At 44.3% G+C, this 18,446-nt stretch overlaps 1 protein-coding gene across 2 annotated transcripts in view; it reads right to left on the reverse strand.

The window, feature by feature from the left end:
* PI4K2B (phosphatidylinositol 4-kinase type 2 beta) overlaps positions 1-18,059 on the reverse strand; it is a 183,727-nt gene extending 165,668 nt beyond the window's left edge. Inside the window, exon 1 of one of the 2 annotated variants that reach the window (XM_069202160.1) lies at positions 17,615-18,059. In XM_069202160.1, the coding sequence (XP_069058261.1) occupies positions 17,615-17,867 (253 nt within the window). In that variant the 5' untranslated portion in view covers positions 17,868-18,059. The remainder of the gene's footprint in view (positions 1-17,614) is intronic. The other variant, XM_069202161.1, reaches the window with a different exon arrangement.
* Between the last annotated feature and the right edge of the window lie 387 nt (positions 18,060-18,446).

Consider the following 18,446-nt stretch of genomic DNA (forward strand, 5'->3'; position numbering starts at 1 on the left):
ATTCTTTTGTGGCGCATTTTCACTTTGTTACTACTTCAAGTGTTGCACAAATAATGTACACATTGCCTCAGAGTTATCCCTGACTGCTTTGAACCAAGCTAACGGAGGCTTGAGTACAGGTTAATTTAGGGGTTGCTTGAGACTTCACCCTGAGAAGAATTGGGGTTGCTGCCTAAGAAGCGCTTTGCCCCGCTCAACTAGTAACCCAATTTCTTACAATCCCTTACAAAGAATTCAATATCTCTGAAAAGTATACTCCAAGGTCTGGTGGGAAACGTTCTCCAAACTCGTAAATCGAATATTTGTGGGCCCAAAATAATACAATCTGTTATTTGCTACAAATGTGGCAGTATAGAGCACCTTGCTCTTGATCAACATTGTGTTGTCATTCGACAGAGGGAACTGGATTTTTTTTTTTTTCTTTATCCCAGTATTGCTCTTAAGAAGATGCAATTCCTACAAGACGATGCCAGAAACACCTGTACTGGTATTAAGGGTGAGGTGAAGGCAGAGCTTACAAGGCTAGAGGAGGAGACTATTATAGAAGCAAGAGTCAGAGTGATTTCCCTAATGGTTGGGGCCAATGGGAAAATAGGGTTGTGTGTAGACCTTAAGCATTTAAATAAGAACATCTGGATACATAAACTTCCATTGCCCAGCTTAAGTGACTTGTTGGCTGGAGAGATAAGTGGGTCTCCTCAATGGACCTGGCTTTAGCCTATTACAAAATACTCCTGCATAAGTCCAAAGAGGACTTGCTGCTTTTATCACCGCTATTGAGTTTGGAAGTATTCCCTTAAGCCTGGCCTCAGAAGCAACTGTTTTTCAGCGCTTGATTTACTAGTATTCAAGTGTTGCTGTATCATGCAGCTTTTCCAGGGTGGACAAGCAGAATGCTTGTGTAAAAGTAATTAAGGGCCAGATGTACCAAAGGATTTTACCCATTCTGTGTCTATGGGAAAAAGCTTTCGTACATATGGCCCTAAGATTCTTGATGTGATAGAAGGCATGAAGTGTATATCTGTTAGGAAATCTGTCGCATACCTGGAGGTGAGCGAAGCGGGCATATTATATTGCCCATGAAAAAGCTGTTGAATTGATTATGAATGCCCCTGAACCAGCTTATAAAAATGGTGCAAGATAGTTCTTAGGGCTCAGAGTTCCATTTGAGATTTGTCCAATACTTTGCTGTGAAACAAGAATCACGAGCAATGTTATTCTTCCACTAGGAATTATCTTTATAGGGCCATAGTCCATAACCTTGCAGGAGCTTGACTGGCAACCTATCAGTGTAATAGCAACCTATGTAAATGGTAAAGGAATAGGAACAGTTTTAACTCAAGTCGATTTCAACATAAGACAACTCGCCTTATCCTTCCACTCCTGGTCTCCTATTGCAAAATGCTACCTTGTACATGGACTATTCTAGACCACACTTTTGAGGTTTCTAATTTATAGACACACACACACACACACACACACACACACACACACACACCCAAGCTCCTGATAAAGGTACTCCCCCCTTCTATAGATGATTCAAGGCTTGTCAAGAATGTCCATGCACCTTTTCAACTACAAAGCTGAATATCTTCCATGGGTGAAAATTAGAATGGCAGATTTCTTGTGGCAAGTGTCCTAGCATCAGACAACTGGGAGAATACTCCAAGTATGGTGGACTGAAGTTGTAGTGCCCTTACCAAAGAGGAGTGAAAGTTTGCCTAGGAGAACCAGGAGGACTTGGTGACTGGCAAAATGTTTTTGACTGAGGGCGGACAGACAGTAACCAGTTGAGTTAAAAGTGCTAAACACTTCTGGGAGGTCAGAGATAAAACTAATTGATGAAACTGGATTTTCTCTTAGGGGGTGGGGGCCAGAATCAATCATGAAGGCCATCTCAGCATAGTGAGAAAGAAAAACAAGATTTAAAGATTAAGGGCCCGATTTAGAGTTTGGCGGAGGGGTTAGTTCGGCACAACGGTAATTGGTATCCTGTTCACTGAAATATAAATCCCAGAAGATATAATGGGAATTATAGTTCTGCAGACAGTATATCCGTGACCGTTGTGATGGAGTAACCCCCCCCTCCACCCCCAGACAGCCAAACTCTAAATCAGGCCCTAAATCTGCACTGGTGTCCAGGACTAAATAGCTACATAGAAAATAATGTTTGTGAATGGTTGGAGTGTGATAACCCCGTTAAGTCTCAAGTTCCTTTGCAAAAGTTGCTATGCCCAACACACAGTGTCCCCAATTGCCATGCAAAGTGATTGATGTTATTTTGCTGAGTTGCATTGTGACCAGTGACAGAGTACCCAAGTATTGTTTTTACTTCACATGCTCAGAGCTTTGCTTTATGAACAGGATTTAAGTCAGACAAGATGTAAAAGTTGAGGTTTATGGTGACCGTTAATGGTCTGTAGATTAATTCTAACATCTTGGAAAAGCTTCTTTAGTGCAGTAGTGTGGTATACAGTAACTATTTGCTGTACCGACTTTCATAGAAAGGGGCAGTTGGGCACTTCAACTGAGTGATAATGGGTTCAGAGCAGATGGATGTTAAGCATAGAAAGAACTTGGAGGGAGAACTGGAAAAAATGCTAGTGTTAATGAAGCTTTGTGTGGCACACCAAACAATTTTTATTAGTTGCATGGCAGAACAGGCATTGACAAACTTACAAAATAGCTTTCTGTGTCTTGAAAAAGTAAAGCATTGTCCTGCATTCTGCATCTGTATAGCACTTAAAGCATGGGCAGAATGCTATACCATGTGGGTGTGCTTGGAAGAGTGTTACCTTTGTTTTGAGGCTATGTAAGCAGGAGTGTGGAATTCCGATCGCCAGACTCCCAGGACATATTGTTTGGGGTCAATCGCAACACATTTTCATGTTTGTTTTATCCTTGGGACAAGTAGGCCCAACCTCCTGCAGCACAAACCTTTTGACTGCCAGTTTACAGAAAAGAGAACTGTCTGCAGTTGAGGTAATGTGTGTCCATATGTTAATGCTATTCGAGCTTGTATTTATGGTTCATTAATGAAAAGCCTTCATTATTAGGGTGAGCACTGTAAATAAACATTTTAAGGTCTCACTGCACTACTGACAGTGGTTCCAGTCTGCTACTATGAAATTTTAAGTGCTATTTCTTTGAAGCGTCATTTAGTGTTGCTAGTATTTCCAAAAAATATTCCTGATGGAAAAATCAGTGTAGCCATTTTAACGAGACTATGGAAAGCATGAAATAAAACAATAAATTAAAAAAAGCCAACCGATGCAACATTTTTATTTTTTTTTTTATTTTTTTTTAAAGAGTCTTTTGGTTTCGTCAATGCAGGTCTTGTTTTGACATGGCTTTTGTAACACTTTATTGTTGTGGGAGCTGCCATGCCCTCACCATTGTAACAAACACTGAAATAAAGGGGGAAAAAAAGTTTTTGGTCTCAAAAAGCACACATTGCCACCGCTTGCATAACAAAGGTCACACAGCCCCCCCCCCCTTCCAGGGTGCCTCCAGCACAGCACGTGCCCCGAATGAATCGGGAGGGGTGAGGCCTTCATCTTCTTTGGAAGGGAGCCCCCTCCAATTTTGTTATGCCACTGATTGCCACAGAAGTTCCTGGCGCTGAACAAAATTACTTTGTGTGCGAATATGCTCCTTGTGGAAGGCCAGAATGCCATCGCTCACAGTAAAACCAGCTGATAGAGAGAAATATAAGTTTAGTAAAAACAAAACGTCTTTGTTAACGCCAGATGTAATTATGGACCCAATTCCTTTAAAAAAAAAAAAGTCACACAAGTGCACTCCTAGTATTTGTCTTTGAATTTGTGGTTTTCATGAATCCACAAGAATTTACAGAAGCAGACCAGGAAATCGTACTCCTAAAAAATATTTGTGAACTGTGTTTTAGCACAAGCAAATATGCATATGTAGATTTGCTCATGTGAAAATCTATTAACTCTGTACAAGTTCACTTTCCCTCAAACTACTTTTTCCCCAATCCAGGAAGAACTTCTACTTCTACCATGGTCAGGAGTAAATTTCCACCCTTTCTCAATATGGGAAAAAAATTAGAGAAGAGCTGGAGAAAATCCTTAAAACATGCAAGTTAGTTGGTTTGCAGACTTAGGCATTCAGCCCTGGAACTATTGCTTACTGCTTCCTCCAGCCTCAATATGTAGCTCTGCGGAAAGGTGTCAAAATAAGGAAATTGCTATAGTAGGGCTTGAGATTGCGAGTATTCAAGCCCTACCGTAGTAGTAGCCGTGGCATAATTAGAGAGGCTATTATCAGAGCTCTTACATAATGTGATTGCTGCCATAATCTGTTGCCGCACTACATCGCACCAAATGGACAAGTAGATTTAAGAAGCAATCTGTCCCAGGGGCAAGTAGATATTTTATTAAATTCCACACCCCTGTGTAAGAAGCATTTCCATGTTGTGTGAGGACCACCAAGGTGCAGTTATTGTGTTATTGGATGCAGTGCTTGGAGATGATGTGTTATAGATAGCTGTGCATTTTTATAATGTTTTACTGTGGTAGCTCTGATTAGCTGCGCAGATCTCTTCATTGCGCTGGTAGTTTATCTTTAATGTTCTTGAACCAATTTTCCTATGCTGGATGTGACAGGATATCATCCATTCGTATTGTATGAATCTACAAGATATAAGAGCGGTTGATAAAGAGTGGGGGTAGATCCCGGGTCTCCACAGATAGCAACTGTGCAAAGGAGGACTGTAACACGGTCTATCATGAGATATCAACTGAAGACATTTGCGATGAAGCCAGCGTTCACACATACATACATACATACATACATAATGCCTCCACTGCCCCTAGTCTTCCTCCCTCACCTCCCATGCTCCTGCTTAAGTGTCCACAGTTAGCAGCTAGGCAAGTGTCCTCTACACTCAGAAGATGGGTAGCACATTGAGCATTAAATGCAGAGAACAAAGCCACTCACAAAAAAGTATTTTAAGGAAGTGGGTTTAACCAAATCCATTATTTGAGGCTCTAATTCTCCTCCCTGAGTAATTATTGTTGGCAGCTGTTGCTCTGGACATTTCAAAGAGAGGAAGAAGGGAGCTGGATATGGATTCTGAGGGCTTTGCCCTGGGACACAGCTAGACCCAGGCACTTTCTTTCCTAGGCAGCTACAAAATCATGCCAAAGTGTTGGAGCTGTGTCTTCCAGACTGTGGGGCTGTGGGCAGTAATCCATTTCTTCTTGCTGATTAGGGGACAGCATCAGCAAAGAGTGTGTGCTCCTATTTCCCAGGCTACGTTGCCCTTCTTGTTGTTCTCCATGGTTATGCTGCTGGTTCTCTGCTTGGCCAACTTCCTGTTCAGCACCAATTTGTAATCACGGGTTCCAATGTACTGGCCTTGGCAATGGCCTTCCTGTAAGAAAACCACATCCTATTTAATGAATATGGAGACCTATCTGGTGCAAAGTGATGTGGCACGTGTCCTTCTGAAGCAAACTAAGCAGGAATAATTCACCAACATGGCCAACTGTAGCTCACCTTGGACTGTCTCTGGGAATCAGCCTGCACAAATAAAGAAACATGCAGCCAGTATGAGGATAATCGGCACAAAAGATTTGTGGCAGCTACTACAGTAGCATTGCCAGATTCCACCTGTGCACATCTCCCAACTCCAGCTTTAGTCAGCTCCTGTGCCATCTCACTCCCCAGGAAAGGTTTCAGGACTAGGGCTCTGTCGTGCTTTGACTTCAGCAGTCTTTAAGCTCACTCTGCTTATCCTCCCCTCCAGTTTCAGTTGGAAGCCCAAGAACAAAAAGGAATAACAACCAACGTGAGGCATGTGATGAACAGAAACGTATTCAAAGTCATTAAGGCATCAATTCAGTGATAGATGTGTGATGTGGGCCATCTACTGCAACGCAGCGGCACAGTAAAACGTTAAAAACACAAATACACAAAAAATTGCTTGGCAGTTTACCGATTCAAACTGGCAGAAAATTCTTCTTATACCCAAGGTTGCTTGACAACCAGGGGAAGTCTTCCTCAGTGAAAGACTGCAAAAACTGGTGGAGAGAATTCATTTTAGTAGTGTTCGCCCCTTTGAAGGAGGGAACTAAATAATCCATCTGCTTAGCTAATCCATCCCACTCTTGATCTTTTTACTGTATTCACCATGGGCTTCGCCATGTTCCTACACAGACAAAGTAACCTCTGCTCCCCACATCTTCCACTCAAATAAAATAAAAAAAAAGGAACTTTTTAAAGTTCATTAAATGTGAGAGATTTCCACACCTACAGCACAAATCCTTGCCCTTGGATGTAGACACATTTTGTTCAAAAGTGGCAGTTTTAATCACATTTTAGTCTGCAGGCGACTGTAGTTCCGTTCAAAATTGTTTAGCTACTTCACATTTTTAGCCAAATCAATGGCTTCTGTTAATGAAGGGATTTGACCCCCAAAGGATCTCCTACTCCCATAACGTCAAAACATCTTTATGGTCTCAATTGACTGGTCCTTGAAGTGCTAAAACTTGCATGCCGCTAGTATGCGTAAAGTAATACCATACAAATCAAACCTTTTGTTGGATACCTGTTCACTTGAAAATAAACTTGCACCTACAAACGACTCAACTTGGTTGTCAGTCAAATCGAATTTTTAGGTGTTTATTGACATACTGAAATTTGTGGCGGTCAATGTCACTGAACCTGGAAGCAATGGGGAAGAGTTCAAAAACATCTTGGCCCACAACTCGCAAATTATGCAAAAGGAAGCCATTTAATCCTCTCTGGGTTGCATTTCAGACCATCCTCCTAAATAGGTATTTAAGACATGCATCCACACCTATTTAACTGGCATATCCCTAGGTTCACACAAAAATAGAGGTAGAGGATTACTCTCTTTGTGTACTGACAATGACTAAACAAACACAGCTGAGCTGGTTTAGTTAAGATGCAGCTGTAGGTACACTGTAGTATGCTTCTGCAGGTCCCCATCAAAACAAAGAAAAAAAAAAACTCGAAAATATAGCAGTCCCATGCCATTCAAGTAGCCTTTGATAATATTCTGACAGTATGCCACAGATTAGATAATATTAGGTAATAACAAAATTGTAGTGAAGGAATACTTGTACAGCGGAAGAGGCCCACATAGTGATGGCTTGGAAGAGTCTCATCTGTCCGTGCTGTGATGAAGAGAATTAAGATAGACTGGAGCAGTCTAGCAAGCCTGAAAAGTGCTGTAGCAATAGCCTGTGATGATCTCACTGCAGCTTAGCTACTAAAAAGTGTATGGGCCTGCTTCCTTCAAACTCAGTCTGGCTCGTGTATATTTTGTCACATATAGTACCACAACGGAAGTTCTTATGGCCAGTTTGCAGTTCTCAATGCTCACTGAAAGATGGTTGTAGCCAGCAAATGTTGCAGATTAGGAAGAGGAATATACAGGATGACGAAAAAAGTAAACTATTTATTTTCTCAGCACCCAGCTGATCTCTATACAAGATCAAAATAGCATATCGGTGATTAACTTTACAAATGACACCCCATAGAGAGAGTCTAACATCTTCATTGGTCTTGTGCTGCACCCTTCAGCATGCAGTGCAACAAACGGTTTAAGTCTTCCAGCAAATCAGATTGCATTTCGAATTGTGGCATTTGAGACAGGTCAAGAAAACAAAAACAAAAAAAAAGTTTGTTAGAAGCTTTGGAAAGTGTATGTGGCATGCAGCTCTTAAGTGTGAGATTTGCGAATGGGTAGGGTCGGGGGCATGGCTAGCATTTGTCAAGTCCTCCATCATGGCCATCCTAAAATTCTACAATATACTGAAAGACTCATCTAAATTCTGTGACAGAGGAATATTCAATTATGTATTTGCCTTTTTAAATGAAGGAAAAAAATATATATATATATATATATATATATATATATATATATATATATATATACACACACACACACACATCACTGGCAAAGTGTAGTGTCCAAGCTAACCAAAGCAGAAATCTACACCATCAGGAACATCCCCTAGTAGAAATGCAAGCCGCAAAATTAACAGCCTATTAGGCTTAATGCAGGTAAAGCTACAAAATGGGGTTATATGGGTAAACATTTAAGCTATCAATTAGTTCTGAATATTGTGGATAATGGATAGGTCCCCAAACCTTATGGGCATTTCATTTTAAAACAGCATAGGGGTACGATCTTGTGAAACTCATTTAAAACATCGGTGAATTAGAAATGTGACAGAAATACAAAAGAGTAATCCTTCGTTCAGTGCCAATGATTTTGGTTAACATGTACAGAAACTTAACAATAAGATATAGTCATTTAGTTAATTGTCCAATTTCAAAACGGGAAGTCGTATCACATTCTACTCGCTCTTAAAAGATAGCTTACTTTTGCTTTTTGGTCTTCTTCTAATCAAATCCAATTAAAAAGTTAAAGGTTTCACCCAATTAGGGCAATTAATGATAAAAAGTCATCCTCAGGAGAAGGACAATTATTAGATCTATTGTTAGATCACAAGTATCCAAAACTATTAATACCAAGTGTGGTTCCAACGATAAACGAATAAAACAGCCGACATGGTTTCCCTGCTTCACTCATAAAATACATTTACTCTGATAGATATGGAAGAGAGTACGTGATGCTTAAAAGCGTAAATATCCATCGCACGGGGTGGAGGGGGAAACTCTGCAACAACAAGTATTTCGTATCAGAGATGGGGCTGGAGCGCTGGATGTAGCAGAGACTTGTTTTATCAACTGCTTACACCGAGTTCTACATAATCAACACAGTAACATTGCTTCTGAGCATAACCCCAACAGCCTCAGGCATAACAAACCAACTCCGCCTGCACATATTAAATAATTCTCCTAAATTCACAAACCTAACTTTATAACAATCAAAAACATGGGACCGAAAGAAATGGCAACAAGATTCACTCAAATATCAGAGAGAGGGTGGGGCGATCCCTACAAGGAATAAGCAAGGCAGCTAAGGAATGCAAATTAAGGTACCTAACCATAATACTTAATCCAAGATATAATCACTGCAAATCTGCAATAAAGGTTTGTCAGATAGTAGCTGCCAGAACAATACCAGAGTGTGTTGTCAGCAAAATGTCGTTAAAAGACATTGAGGGATGTGAAATCACGTCTGCTCTCAGACGAACTGGGAAAATCCTAGCCAAACAATGAACAGTAATACACAGATCAGATAGGAGTACACTTTTTAATCTTAAAAAGTGGGTTTGCAACATAAAAGAAATTAGACCCTTGTGAACATTACAATGTAAACCACCAACCCATGTCAGTCTTAGTGCATTATGTTGAGGCCGAGCACTGTTGCCAAGTGTTTGTAGCCTAACTAACCTAAGAAAATGAATGGTACTTTGCTTCGTGAATTCATCAGTTCCTGAATCTGCAGTGCAAACCCAGCAAAAGCTTTTTTACTTATTTCTAAACAAACCGGTCAGTCTAGTTTGGGATGACATGGCTCACTACTGTTGCCCGCTAGGCCAATATTTCTTTTGGACGTGTGTTTATAAAATACGAAAGGAAGCAGAGGCACAGCTCTGAACTGTTTCGTCAAAACACAGTGCTATATTTAACAATATTCGATAATTGCTTCCCCTGGCTATATTTGGCTTCCAAATAGGATTTGTTGGAGACTTTCTTTTTTGTCGTTTTTCTACTTGACAAGGTTTAGTCATCTCAAATTCTCTATTTAAACATTCCAACCAGAAGCAGATCCGAGTAAAACAAACAAAGACGCTCACAATAATACGGTATTGAAGTACACTTTGGCAAATCACCAGAAGGATGTTAGCAGATGGCAAACTCACACACACATTTAAAGCACGTCACCTAACCAAAAGATTCTAAAAGTCAAATCCTCAACCTCGTCATCGCAGAATCACAAACCGTTAACCCTCAAACACCCAACAAGAGAACAACAAACTTTCAGATCCTCCTAAGACTTCTTCATGAACAACTTAAAGCTCAAATGCACCTCTCACTCTGCCAACTCCACATCGATCTAAACAATTTCAAAGTATTCGTGGGAAACAATGCGAATTTCCTGTAGGAGTACGAAGGCTCCGGTTGTTATTTTAACAAAAGGATCCGCACACAACATCGGAACAGACTGAGTAGCTTCTTTATTAAATGAAAGATACACGACGGCAGGCAGCACCCTGTCAAGTCCAGAGCCAGTCACCAACTGCCGACGGCCGGCTCTAGAACCCCACCAAAGCACTGACGCAGTCATGGAACAAAGAACAACAAATAGAACAGGTAAGTTAAAGGAAAAGAACATAGTATGTAAGTTAAAGGAAAAGAACATAGTATGACACATACTACATTTCCATGCCTCACTCCAAAAAAAAAATATATATATACACACATACACACATTTGAAAAAGTACAGCCTGCAGACAGGAAGGTGAACACCGACAACGTCACTTATTTAAGTCCATTCATGCAACATGCAGACAACTGATCACATCAGCTTAAGTCAAGAACACCATCAATATCAATGAAACTGTCAAATAGCAGAGCAAGTACGACCTGGCACAATGACATGAATCTGGATGACCCATCAGAACTGCTGTGCAAACCTTCAGAATCTTAAACATCTGAATGGCAGCACCGCCCTGTGCCACAGCCTTACAAACTCTACAATCGCCACTTACAAACCTATGTATGCTTGTTCACAATTCCAAAACTTGCACAATGGCAAACTATTATGGATGCAACCCCCCCCCATCTTCCAAAGGCCAAGTTACTCAGATTCACCCATGACACCAACCTCACAGTCAAGGAACACATCACCAAGAGCTAGAGAAAGTGAAAGCATAACTCCCAGAAATCCACCTCAGAACTGATGTTCAAACATTCAGAATCTGAAACATCTGAATAGGTGCAACATATGCTCCTCTGCCTCGCAAGCTCCAGAATGGTCAGATTAAAAGCCTCTTACATGCCTCTGTAACCTTGAAGAAATAGGCACATCACACCACCCTCGTGGTACTGTCTGTTCTTGCAAGCACTCTTCAAAACCAGCTGCATTATCTACAAAGCCATTACAGCCTGGACCGGTGCCTTTCTGGCTAACGAGCTCACCACCTCTGGTGGTTTTCAGCACACTGGCAGACAGGGCATTATCTGAATAGGGACAAAGTGACAAAAAAAAAAAAAAACCCCACACACAGGCCTTCTCCATTTATATACCTTTAATCTGGAAGAACAACTTTGTATCCCATAAGGAAAGTTCTGACCCTGCTCTAATTTACGGAAGAGTTAAAGAAACCTTTAAAGACCACACTTACAACCACGTAGCAGTCTAACTCAAGTCTTAGTACCCAGCCTCCACCACAATAACTTACTGACTGTACCCTTGCATAGTATCCAGCTTTCTTTTGGCTATGATCACCCGCTGTTGACTTCTAAAATCCCCAGATTCCTGACATTATGTAGGAGGTAAAACCCTGGTGTGATGGCACAGGGGACTGCATGAGCCCCTAATTGCAGTGCTGACTTTTGGAGGAGGCACAAACACAGCGAAAGTCAGCAAAATCACTTAGAGACCTGTGCAGCCATATATCTAGGCCTGACATGGGGTGTCCAATATGGAGTGAGTACAGGAGATGCACACTTAATAGAGACTGCAAGACGCTCCTATGTGTGCGGACTGGGGAAACAGGGCACACTCATGGTCAAACACAAAATACACTGCTTGCACATTGTAGGAAAGTACCATCTTGCCTGGCATGTTACCCCCATTTTTCACTGTATATATGTTGTTTTAGTTGTATGTGTCACTGGGACCCTGGTAACCCAGGGCCCCAGTGCTCATAAGTGTGCCTGAATGTGTTACCTGTGTAGTGACTAACTGTCTCACTGAGGCTCTGCTAATCAGAACCTCAGTGGTTATGCTCTCTCATTTCTTTCCAAATTGTCACTGACAGGCTAGTGACCATTTTTACCAATTTACATTGGCTTACTGGAACACCCTTATAATTCCCTAGAATATGGTACTGAGGTACCCAGGGTATTGGGGTTCCAGGAGATCCCTATGGGCTGCAGCATTTCTTTTGCCACCCATAGGGAGCTCTGACAATTCTTACACAGGCCTGCCACTGCAGCCTGAGTGAAATAACGTCCACGTTATTTCACAGCCATTTTACACTGCACTTAAGTAACTTATAAGTCACCTATATGTCTAACCTTTACCTGGTAAAGGTTAGGTGCAAAGTTACTTAGTGAAAGGGCACCCTGGCACTAGCCAAGGTGCCCCCACATTGTTCAGAGCCAATTCACTGAACTTTGTGAGTGCGGGGACACCATTACACGCGTGCACTACATATAGGTCACTACCTATATGTAGCTTCACCATGGTAACTCCGAATATGGCCATGTAACATGTCTATGATCATGGAATTGCCCCCTCTATGCCATCCTGGCATTGCTGGTACAATTCCATGATCCCAGTGGTCTGTAGCACAGACCCTGGTACTGCCAGACTGCCCTTCCTGGGGTTTCTCTGCAGCTGCTGCTGCTGCCAACCCCTCAGACAGGCAGCTGCCCTCCTGGGGTCCAGCCAGGCCTGGCCCAGGATGGCAGAACAAAGAACTTCCTCTGAGAGAGGGTGTAACACCCTCTCCCTTTGGAAAATGGTGTGAAGGCAGGGGAGGAGTAGCCTCCCCCAGCCTCTGGAAATGCTTTGTTGGGCACAGATGTGCCCAATTCTGCATAAGCCAGTCTACACCGGTTCAGGGACCCCTTAGCCCCTGCTCTGGCGCGAAACTGGACAAAGGAAAGGGGAGTGACCACTCCCCTGACCTGCACCTCCCCTGGGAGGTGTCCAGAGCTCCTCCAGTGCTCTCCAGACCTCTGCCATCTTGGAAACAGAGGTGCTGCTGGCACACTGGACTGCTCTGAGTGGCCAGTGCCACCAGGTGACGTCAGAGACTCCTTGTGATAGGCTCCTTCAGGTGTTAGTAGCCTTTCCTCTCTCCTAGGTAGCCAAACCCTCTTTTCTGGCTATTTAGGGTCTCTGTCTCTGGGGAAACTTCAGATAACGAATGCATGAGCTCAGCCGAGTTCCTCTGCATCTCCCTCTTCACCTTCTGATAAGGAATCGACCGCTGACCGCGCTGGAAGCCTGCAAACCTGCAACATAGTAGCCAAGACGACTACTGCAACTCTGTAACGCTGATCCTGCCGCCTTCTCGACTGTTTTCCTGCTTGTGCATGCTGTGGGGGTAGTCTGCCTCCTCTCTGCACCAGAAGCTCCGAAGAAATCTCCCGTGGGTCGACGGAATCTTTCCCCTGCAACCGCAGGCACCAAAAAGCTGCATCTCCGGTCCCTTGGGTCTCCTCTCAGCACGACGAGCGAGGTCCCTCGAATCCAGCGACACCGTCCAAGTGACCCCCACAGTCCAGTGACTCTTCAGCCCGAGTTTGGTGGAGGTAAGTCCTTGCCTCACCTCGCTGGGCTGCATTGCTGGGAACCGCGACTTTGCAAACTTCTCCGGCCCCTGTGCACTTCCGGCGGAAATCCTGTGTGCACAGCCAAGCCTGGGTCCACGGCACTCTAACCTGCATTGCACGACTTTCTAAGTTGGTCTCCGGCGACGTGGGACTCCTTTGTGCAACTTCGGCGAGCACCGTTTCACGCATCCTCGTAGTGCCTGTTTCTGGCACTTCTCCGGGTGCTACCTGCTTCAGTGAGGGCTCTTTGTCTTGCTCGACGTCCCCTCTCTCTGCAGGTCCAATTTGCGACCTCCTGGTCCCTCCTGGGCCCCAGCAGCGTCCAAAAACGCCAAACGCACGATTTGCGTGTAGCAAGGCTTGTTGGCGTCCATCCGGCGGGAAAACACTTCTGCACGACTCTCCAAGGCGTGGGGGATCCATCCTCCAAAGGGGAAGTCTCTAGCCATTGTCGTTCCTGCAGTATTCACAGTTCTTCAGCCTAGTAAGAGCTTCTTTGCACCAACCGCTGGCATTTCTTGGGCATCTGCCCATCTCCGAGCTGCTTGTGACTTTTGGACTTGGTCCCCTTGTTCCACAGGTACCCTCAGACAGGAATCCATCGTTGTTGCATTGCTGATTTGTGTTTTCCTTGCATTCTCCCTCTAACACAACTATTTTGTCCTTAGGGGAACTTTGGTGCACTTTGCACTCACTTTTCAGGGTCTTGGGGAGGGTTATTTTTCTAACTCTCACTATTTTCTAATAGTCCCAGCGACCCTCTACAAGGTCACATAGGTTTGGGGTCCATTCGTGGTTCGCATTCCACTTCTGGAGTATATGGTTTGTGTTGCCCCTATCCCTATGTTTCCCCATTGCATCCTATTGTAACTATACATTGTTTGCACTGTTTTCTAAGACTATACTGCATATTTTTGCTGTTGTGTATATATATCTTGTGTATATTTCCTATCCTCTCACTGAGGGTACACTCTAAGATACTTTGGCATATTGTCATAAAAATAAAGTACCTTTATTTTTAGTATAACTGTGTATTGTGTTTCCTTATGATATTGTGCATATGACACTAAGTGGTACTGTAGTAGCTTCACACGTCTCCTAGTTCAGCCTGAGCTGCTTTGCTAAGCTACCATTATCTATCAGCCTAAGCTGCTAGACACCCTATACACTAATAAGGGATAACTGGGCCTGGTGCAAGGTGCAAGTACCCCTTGGTACTCACTACAAGCCAGTCCAGCCTCCTACACACATCTAAAGTGATTGTGGGTGGGGAGAGCTTGTGTTTAGTGAACACCGCTTGAAGTTCCAGGACCTCTAGTAGTAATAGCCATGCAGCGATGGAAAGGAGTGAACCCTTGAAAATGTCTGAGCACAGAGACAGCACAAGCTGCACATGAAGCAGCCAACCATTAACCTGCAGCTGGCATGATTACGCTTGCCGCTAAAATCCAGGGGGAGGGAGGGCATATCAAAACAAAGGATAGGTAAGTAATTTTGATACACACCCGACAAGTTGGGGAAGATGAACGAGGGTCCCATATGCACGGCTAGTAGCAAGTGCAACTGAAATACCATGCGTTGGCCAGGAGCAAATACTTCCTCATGAGCTGCCAGGAAATTCGTCACTCAAGACTGAAGTGCAGGGGGAATCCCCACTGCTGTACACTTGATCCTCTGCACATGAAGCCATCACTCAATACCACTAGGCGGCAGACACTTGTAACAGATCACCTCGCTGGAGATTCTTGTAGCTGTAAGAGACCGTAGGCAGATAGAGGACTCTACCCTTCCTTCCTTCGGCGGAGCAGAGAATATAGAGGAGCTAGCCAAATCAAACAGAAAGGGCACCTATAACACAAACCACAACAGAGTTTGGGGGCAGTGTATGCACAGAAGGATATCACCAAAGTGTTATTTACATAATATTTTAGATTGTGCCGGGAACATAACTCAACACCCCCAAAGTCTATCTGAACTGAACAATCACTTAACACATTGCAGGACCCTCTGAACTGTCCAGTAGATGCCAATTAGGTCACTAGTGGTGCAAAGTGCTGTCGATAGTTATGCGGAAGTCAGTTTGACCAAACGTGCCGATCAGGTAGGGGGCACGAGCATGATTTGCACAGTAACAGTCAATTATCTCAGACATGAGGGCCTTACCGTGCAGAGAAACTGAAATCCTTAAGTAGCTTGGCAGAGAGCCCCGGCCCGCAGACCCCAATGGGCTTTACCTCAAATCGTCTCGAAGTCTCAACAGATGACCACACAAGTTTCCATGTTGAACTGAGTTGTTGAAAAGTACAACCGTCATTATTGACTGTACAAAAAATTATATGGTCCTTAGTAATGGTCATTTAGTCAAGTCAACGCCAGTAACATCACATTAATAGGTACACGTAAAACTACTTATGCTTAATAACACTAAAATCTTCGCACACAAAATAAAGGAGCAAGGGAAGGGGCAAATATGTTGCAAATTCTGTGACATGGACTGGTAACACACTGGGGCTCTGTCTTTAAAGAGGAGGTACTTAAAGATCGAAGTGGGGGGTAATAACCGCCAGCAGTTGCCGTCATTTGGAGGTGTTCCCTATGCCCCTTTCCCACCTTGTGTATTTATTTCCCTGTTCGTTGCCCCTGCGTGCCAATCACGTGAAAAGGTTGTCACACTTCACGAAATGTAGAATATCGGGCATGGCAGTTGTTTGAAACCCTGGTATAACTACTTTCTATGTTTGGTGCTCCTGATGACCAATGAATTGTTGCTTAGAGTAGTCATTATCTGCTTTACGTAGTGATGAGGACCGTCTAGCGTGTTGGCCATCGACGACAAAAGTCTTGCTTCGAGAGCGGTGCCGGTCCTCAGGCTCAAATCTGTGGCCCAGCTGAGCGGTGTACATCATCCCTCAAAACACATGCTGTTTACACTGATGAACAGCCCTGTGCACCGCTGTTGTACTGTCGTCTGCGGAACAGGTCAGCTCTCCCCTCACAAGTCTCAGTACGAAGGAAAACTGCCACTCTGAGGGTGTGCTGCATAGCGACACCCACTCTAGGTGGCGCTTGCTGTGCTTCCTGTTCAATGCAAATACGTCTACACGCAACATGCGTGAAGTGCAAAAGCAATGTTTTTGGGCCAAACTGCCTAAATAAGCTTTCTGAATTAGTCGGCCTAATGACTGATGTGAGACTTGCTACAGTAAACCCAATCTGTTCAAATTATTCTACCCTCGGGGGAACAGGTATCCCAAAAACAAAGCTGGAGCAGTGGCGCTACAGCACACATGGAAATGTTTTTTTGAAGCACCTATGATTTTCGTTAAGGTTGGACAGAAAATAGCCCCGGGCCCCAAAATAAAAGTGCACCCCATTAGAGAATTAGATAGCTAAAAAAGTGACCCAGGTTTATAAATTGGGACACTTTCGAACTTGTAAAGACACACTGTTAGTGTTTTGCGAGGTATGGAAGATTGCACGGATGAGCTGTTTATTTTTATATTAAGGACATCAACAGTAAAACCGGCGCAGCAGGCCATAACCAAGGCCCACAAACAGCAAAAAAAAGAGACCCCCCCCCCCCCCCCCGACGCACACACTGAACTCTCAGATCAGCCCGGCGGTCAACATTCGACAAAACGTAAGGATTTTGAACAAACCAGAACCTGCAATTAAATTGGGGGCGGGGGGAGCAGATACACCCAGGGAAAATTGGAGTTGTTGCACCGATTCACCTGGATAAATTGAGGGGGTGGAGGGCACCAGTACAACTGGAGAACAGTGAGAGTACAGCACATCTACACTTGGAGATAACGGGGGCAGCACAGATATGGTGAGAATGGGTTTGGGGGGGGAGGGGGTCACAGATACACCTGGCCAGAATGGTGGGGAAGGAGGTGTCACAGATACACCAAGGGAGAATTAGAGCGCGTGGATACACCTAGGATTAAAGGGACGGGGCTCCGGAAACATGGGTGGGGAAAGGTATGCATAGGTACATGGGAAAGTAAAAGGAGGTACATGGGAGAACAACAAGAGACAAAGGGAAGGAGGCACAGGAACATCAGGGAAAGAGACGGAAAGGTATACTCTGGGTGGGGCAGAGACAACAGGAACAAACACAGGGTAACCTCACCTCCCAAGTGCTCGCGGTCAGAGCCGGAGCTGTACCGGGCCTTTCGAGCTCTCCGCGTCGGCAGAGGCGATGACTCTATATCAGGCAGCAGTGGTTCTTCTTCCCCCGTGCCAACCTCCTCCCGAGAGACTTCGCTAAGCAGTCGCACCGCACCCCCGGGCACCGTTGCCCGCTGCCCTGAATGGGGCTGCCCGAGCTCCGCCAAGGAGAGCGCACGCGCCTCCTGGCCGCCTTCGGCTCCTCGCTCCGCCATCCGCCCTAGAGAACGGTCAGTGGTGCTGCGGTCGTAGCGCACCTGAGACCGCTGCTAGCCCCATCCCACCATCTAGGGTTGGAGCTCTCCCGGAACCCGTCCGAAGAGCAACTTCATAGGCGCGTTACCGCACGCTCGAGCAAGCCGATCTGTCACTGCGTGCGCTCGCCTCTACTGACAATAGACAAGTGCGTCTGGGCGGAGTTTTGTCGTGGCCGCCTCCATGCTAAGTCCAGGCATGCTGTCAACGTGTAAGGACCTATATAATTGAATGCCCATGGAAATCGTAAAACAGTGACGTTCTGCCTGACACTAACATGGTCTCTGCTTTGGGCGGAGCGGGCTGTGTTTTGACGTGTATCTAATCGTTTGACTGAGGAGCGGTGTTACCGGTTATGTTTTCAATTTCTGCCTGATGTAAATGTAAAATCTTGGAGTACACAATCCGTTTTCTACAATACACATGTGCAGCGAGTGCTGTTAACGTTAAATAAATGTCAGTGTAGGAGGGAGAGGAAGACGCTAGTAAATCAGGAAATGTTCTTTTCAAGAAAACAAGTTTATTCTCAGAGAAGTAGG

The sequence above is a fragment of the Pleurodeles waltl genome, chromosome 1_2 (genome assembly GCF_031143425.1).
Source record: "Pleurodeles waltl isolate 20211129_DDA chromosome 1_2, aPleWal1.hap1.20221129, whole genome shotgun sequence".
NCBI classification, from domain to species: Eukaryota; Metazoa; Chordata; class Amphibia; order Caudata; family Salamandridae; genus Pleurodeles; species Pleurodeles waltl.